The 6,656-nt window shown below is 39.3% G+C and overlaps 1 protein-coding gene across 1 annotated transcript; it reads left to right on the plus strand.

Moving 5' to 3' along the window:
- The first annotated feature begins 3,000 nt into the window (after window positions 1-3,000).
- Window positions 3,001-5,722, plus strand: LOC111974536 (uncharacterized). The gene is made up of 4 exons (XM_024002295.2): window positions 3,001-3,258; window positions 4,021-4,187; window positions 5,243-5,323; window positions 5,409-5,722. Exons 1-4 carry the CDS (start codon window positions 3,104-3,106, stop codon window positions 5,660-5,662), a joined length of 657 nt encoding a protein of 218 aa, XP_023858063.1. The 5' UTR covers window positions 3,001-3,103; the 3' UTR covers window positions 5,663-5,722.
- Window positions 5,723-6,656: the final 934 nt, after the last annotated feature.

Consider the following 6,656-nt stretch of genomic DNA (forward strand, 5'->3'; position numbering starts at 1 on the left):
CTTCAATCCACACACATCAAGTCAAGGTTTGAGATCATACATACTAGTGAGGTGGACAATAATATTTTCCACTTAATTCTTATACTTCACTACTGACATCATGTGCTGCTATTCCATATGGCAGCWCTCTTGTTGCTCTCTTGTACTCTGGTGTGGCTTGTTTGGCATTATGGCTTAATCAAGGCAACAAGCCTCGAGTGGATTAGGCTGGCTAATGACTTGATGCGGCTAGAGTAGACTCTTCTTTATATAGAAGGACGGCATACTGTACCTGTTAAAGGGCAACGTGTGTTGTTTGGGGACGTACCATGACTTCATCGTTGATTACAGCTGTCTGTATCGACGTGATTGCTAGGTATGAGGTTTGTGTGTTTGTTTGAGGGGATCTCACTTGGTTTCTAAATACAGAGTGACAAAGACTTAATGTAAACTAAATATGGACTTATTAGCCAGCCCTATTGTTTATGATTTTGTTGTCATGGAGGACTGATTAGGCTCATTGATTCGTGTAGAAAAATGAATACTGCGCTCATGGAATGGCATGCTTTGAGCACTACTGAAAAGTGCTATTTACATGTGAAAAGTGAATGCCGTATGCTGCATTTGCTATAGGCCTATTGTTTACATTTTTGTGATTTATTTAGAATTYAAGGCACACTTAACCAGCATGGCTACCACAGCATTCTGCAGCAATATGCCATTCCATCTGGTTTGCGCTTAGTGGGACTATCACTTGTTTTTTAACAGGACAATGGCCCACCACACCTCCAGGCTGTGTAAGGGCTATTTGACCAAGAAGGTGGGTAATGGAGTCCTGCATCAGATGACCTGGCCTCCACAATCACTCGACCTCAACCCAATTGAGATGGTTTGGGATGAGTTGGACCACAGAGTGAAGGAAAAGCAGCCAACAAGTGCTCAGCATATGTGGGAACTCCTTCAAAACTGTTGGAAAAGGATTCCAGGTGAAGCTGGTTGAGAGAATGCCAAAAGTATGCAAAGCTGTCATCAAGGCAAAGGGTGGCTACTTTTTCAAGAATCTAGAATATAAAATATATTATATATATAAAATACACTTTTTTGGTTACTACATGATTCCGTATGTGTTATTCAAAGTTTTGATATATTCACTATTATTCTACAATGTAGAAAATAGTAAAAATAAACACAAACCCTTGAATGAGTAGGTGTGTCCAAACTTTAGACTGGTACTACTGTACGTAAATGTGTATTTCATTCATTTTTMWTWTTTTTWATAAATTTGATAAAAAAACGGTTTTTGTTTTGTCATTATGGGGTGTTGTATGTAGATTGAAGAGGAAAAAAACKATTTAATCCATTTCAGAATAAGGCTGTAACGTAACAAAATGTGGGGAAAAACTCAAAGGGTCTGAATACTTTACGAATGCACTGTACGTTGTAAATTTTCATTCATAGCCTAGGTTGTAATAACCTCATGATGGGTATAGTGAAAATTCTAGTATCATGTAGTAGCTTAAACTTATCGATATTACGTTGAACTGGGTGAAGGGAATATGAATGACAGTCATCCAATATGCTGTAATAGAAATAAGGCCATCCTCATAAAAAACATTACAGTCCTCCCTCATCTTAAACGATCCGACCGCCACTGATTCACAGACAGTGCTGACGTCATCTCGCGTGGACTTAGAGTTTGTTGTCATCTTACTGCAAGTCTTTTTCAGGACATCCACCCCTCCCTGGTAGAACTGAAAACTGTTGGTCAGGTATTGGACCTCTCTAGTCAGATCATCCATTATTTTGTTAGTTGAGACCACCAGTATTTGGAGAAAGCTGTTGAACCAATTTTTCTGTTGCTGTTACGATTGTTTGTAAACATATTATTGTTGATTTAAAAGATCACGCACCTGTGATAGTGAAACACTGTCCTCTCCATTACTCCAACCTTATTTAACTTTGGGCAGCGTGATGGTTTGAGCCAGGTTGAGCCAAAGTGTAGACATGGAGCTAGGGTTAGGGTTATGGCTATTGTTAGGGTTGAAGCCAGGATTGGACATGGAGCTAGTTAGGTTATGGCTATTGTTAGGGGTGAGCAGGATGTAGACATAGAGCTGAGGGTTAGTGTTAGGGTTATTGGTTAGGGTTGAGCCAGGATGTGGACATGGAGCTAGGGTTAGGGTTATGGCTATTGTTAGGGTTGAGCCAGGATGGACATGAGTAGGGTTATGTTAGGTTTGTTAGGTTGACAGGATGTGGACATGGAGCTAGGGTTAGTATTAGGTATGGTTATTGTTAGGGTTGACCAAGGTGTGGACATGATGTTAGTTAGTGTATGGCTATTGTTAGGGTTGAGCCAGGGTGTAGAAATGAATTGTGTGGAGAGACATGGCAGATGACAATGAGCATGGCTCAACTGTACAGTATTTGTGTTCGATATATTCCATATCATACTTTTTTTCTGTGGTTTTGTTATCTTGAAGCACCTCATTCCTACATCAAGAGTGTTATGAACAGTTCAATGTTTACTCCCAAAACACCTGCTGGCTTATCATCTTGGAGGAAACTGCTACATAGACTCGGTAGTACACCCCATGGCCAATAAAAACAAGTCAAAGAAAAACAAAGTGTTTTTCTCTCTCTCTCTCTTTATGTGTGTCTGTGAGTATGTTGTGTGTGTGTGTGTGTGTGTGTGTGTGTGTGTGTGTGTGTGTGTGTGTGTGTGTGTGTGTGTGTGTGTGTGGTGTGTGTGGGTGGGTGGTGTGGGTGGGTGGGTGGGTGCGTGCATGTGTGTGTATCTCTCTCTCCCCTCATGGCATCTCACACTAGAAGGACAGTGAAATCTCTCTCCAGAGGTGCAAGTAATTCTGGCAACTGTTGTGTGAAATACGATTCTATAGTAGTATGCTACAATGATGTCTTCCCCATGTATCTAAACAGGACGAAGAGCGAGAGAGGATGACCACATCACAGGCACCTCCACAATCCAACTACACAATTAATGATCATCAGACCATCGAGCATCACTTCACGCAAACACATCTCAAAGCAGTCAACAGACCCTTTTCCTCTCAGAATAGGACTACAAGAACCACACCAACGATTTKATTGGATTCTAACTTGGATGTCAATCTGTCTGCAGAGAAAGATGATTATCTTGCGATATCTGATGGTTGTGCTCTCTAGCTGGCCCCTGGGAGAAACTTTTATTCTGAAATCCTCAGGGCAGAAACCCAAAGCAACGCCAACAGACTTTGCTCCAGTCATCACTCTGAACAGGTGAGACACACCTGGAGTAGATACTCTCAAGGAAGTCATAATCAAAGATATGATTGAAGAATATTATGATAGATGTTCTTTCTTAGCAGGCTGTTGGGCAAATGTTGCATTCCATTTTTTGGGGGTCATTTGCTATTGAGAGTATGATAATTACAATTATGCAGGCAATACATTATGGAACATCACTATGCGTTATCAGTCAATGTGACCTTAAAATTCACAGTGAATGCATGTTATGCTTTTCATTGATGAAATGATCTACATCGTTGATGACATCAATCAGTTTTGGGAGTTATTAGGTTAAAGTATAACCTACTTTATAACCTATTCCGATTATGTTATAGTTAGACATAAGTTAATTTAAATAAATGTGTGTTTCCATTGCAATGTACTTTAAAACTGACATGCTAATGTAATCAGTAAAAGCGGGTGTTTTGATCAGAGAAAATAACAGTGTTATTGCAACTTTAGACACCATACATTTACCCATTCTAAAGACATATCAATGTCATCCTGTTCTCTGAACACACTGTGATGTCAATAAGCCTGTTGTATAATCATGTCTTTATTATGGTTTCAATGTCAGACTATGTCTTAGATAAATATATGCATATTGCATCATAATTGTGGAAGGCATGAGGGAAGATTGTTGCCTTTTTTTCTTGGCTGAAGGAAATGCATTTTATTGAGATGTTGATTGTCAAGTAGGCTACTGTATGAAAAAATCTGGGGAGTAATGGTCCCCTTATTGACTTGTTGCAGTTGCCAAGGGGAACCCCTGTCTGACATCAAACAGTTCCTTCTGAGGGGTCTGAACCTGCAGAGAGAGCCTCAGATGGAGGGGACTGGACTGGCCTCACTCAGGGAGCAGTGGATGGCTGCGTTCACAACCCAACGCAGTGACTCTCAGACAGCACTGGACAGCAATGGTAAAGCTGTGTAATGTAACTCAGAAGAGCATCACTGATAGTGAACACTTTTATTACATTAGATAATAGTCTGAGATTCCCACCATTTGTTTGAGTCACTTATTACACAGATTTGTTGAAGTCTGACATTATTCTTGTTCGTTCAATTAGTAATTGAATTACATTTTGCAGTAGCTTGGTGGTAGTTGAACTAAATTCAAATCTTGGTAGTGTTTTCACTAGTTCATTACTTGTTTGCCATGTAGTGGTGTAGCTCAGTTTATTTTTTAAGGAACTCAGTCCGGCTTTCAACTTACTCTTGAACGTTGTAATAGTAGTCAGTCATTATATACCTTAGAGAGCTATTCATAACTTGTCAGAAATGTACAGATCAACTAGCCCATTTCAGCTAATGTTTTTTAGCAAAGGTTTTTTTTGCCCATAGATTTTGTTGTAATGGGTGAGTCACTGAAATAATCCATGAATACACATTAGACATGGCAAAATATATAGAATTGCAAGAAAATTTGCTTTAAAACTGCAACATTTTCTCGGCCACCCCTCCCCATGGCAAAATGTATAGAATTGCAGGAAATGAACTTTAAACCTGCAAAATGTTCTCTCCGCCAACAAGAGGGGTGTGAACAGTGCTTGTGCCAATAGAAATAGACTACTGGAACTACACACAATTTTTTTTGCAAAAAGAACAAAAAATATGGGTAAAGTAGGCAAGATTTCCTTTCTTTTTCGGCATCAGACCTTCCTAATTTTCACTTGAAACATTGTTTTTGTGTTTAATAGGCTAAATCACACATTATGTTAACATCTGACTCCCGAGTAAACTGTTCTTGCAATTTGTTGTCTATGAAATTTTAGACTTAGATATAATAATTTTTCACRAAGTAGTTTGGATGTAGTGATCTACTTTTCGAAGTAACTTTAGTTAAGTAAACTATATGTTTCTTAGCGGTAGCTTTAGTTTAGCTTAACTAATTCCAGTGTGAAGTAATTGGTAGCTTGGTAAACTATATTTTCAGAGTAACTTTCCCAACAATGACTGTTATTCTCTATTTCAGCATGGAACTCCCAGCAAGAGTTCTCTGGAAATACAACAGGGTCACACTGCTGTCAACTGGTCTCTAAGATCTACATACAAGGTTTGACAAACACTCAAAAACCTTGCCAGTATGGTTTCCCATATGTGAAGTGACATGTGGTGTGTTGTCTGTCTGTCTCTGCTAGACCTGGGCTGGCAGAACTGGATCATCTACCCAGAGAGGTTTACCTTCACCCAGTGTGCAGCCTGCACCACACAGCTGAACCCTGCAGGCCAACAGTGTGGAGCGCACCTTCCCTCACAGGACTCCTCTCCAGAGGCAATGCATGTGCACCTTGCACCACAACTTAAAAGAACATTGAAGCTACAATATAAAACATTGAAACTACACAAAGATAGATTACAGGTGTCACACTGCAAATGCATCACTAAGAAGTAATGAGAAGAATTGGCATGTGATTTTCAAGTTTTTAGTCAAACACACATTTTGCAAACACAATGCACATGTGCTGTTATTCCATCTGACTTCCATTGAAGTGTCTATTAGTGCTTTGTCTGTACAAGGGATCAAATAGAATGTCTTGTGGATCTCAGTACAAGGTCACAGGTTTAAAGGTTAGTTCCTTGATGATCTGATTGGTTCTCAAACTAGTTCAACCAGGAAATGGTAGACTCAAACTGACAGAGCAGATATCTTATCAGCCAAATATGATTTAAGGGTAAAATTCAGACACTATGTGCCCTTACCTCTTTCTACCCTCTGAACAAATCTGCCACTGGACAGATCATACCTGATTACTTAATTGTCTTTCAGTTCAGATGATCAATCTCTCTAGGAAGCTAAGAAACATAACTATATTAAAATACTGTAGCTTTTTAAACTGTTATCCGATGGCTACTTACAGTACAGTGACCTTTCCTTTTTTAGCTTTCTTGCTGCAAACCTGCATCCCAACACCTGGTGCCAGTGCTCTACCTAGATGAATTCAACACAYTGATCATCTCCTCTGTGTATCTGACCCGGGACTGCAGCTGCACACCAGCCATCAACCCCAATCGCCGTACTTAATAGACCTGTCCATTCTCCAACTGTTTTATACTATAGTATAGAGCTCTCTAAATAAGATCCATACTCTACATTTTATATAATGTACATGGTCATGTTCCCATACTCACATGAACCCCATCGCCTTACTAACTAAACATACAGTTGAAGTCGGAAGTTTACATACACTTAGGTTGGAGTCATTAAAACTCGTTTTTCAACCACTCCACAAATTTCTTGTTAATAATCTATAGTTTTGGCAAGTCGGTTAGGACATCTACTTTGTGCATGACACAAGTAATTTTTYCAACAATTGTTTACAGATTATTTCACTTATAATTCACTGTATCACAATTCCAATGGGTCAGAAGTTTACATACACTAAATT

Source organism: Salvelinus sp. IW2-2015, linkage group LG15 (genome assembly GCF_002910315.2).
Source record: "Salvelinus sp. IW2-2015 linkage group LG15, ASM291031v2, whole genome shotgun sequence".
NCBI lineage: Eukaryota > Metazoa > Chordata > Actinopteri > Salmoniformes > Salmonidae > Salvelinus > Salvelinus sp. IW2-2015.

What these genes read in the sequence shown, in the direction of transcription:
- LOC111974536 (XM_024002295.2), top strand. Translation starts at nt 3,104, where the DNA reads ATGTCAATCTGTCTGCAGAGAAAGATGATTATCTTGCGATATCTGATG. An exon ending in CCAGTCATCACTCTGAACAG is followed by an intron (nt 3,259 to 4,020) that starts GTGAGACACACC and finishes GACTTGTTGCAG; the next exon opens with TTGCCAAGGGGAACCCCTGT. An exon ending in GACAGCACTGGACAGCAATG is followed by an intron (nt 4,188 to 5,242) that starts GTAAAGCTGTGT and finishes TCTCTATTTCAG; the next exon opens with CATGGAACTCCCAGCAAGAG.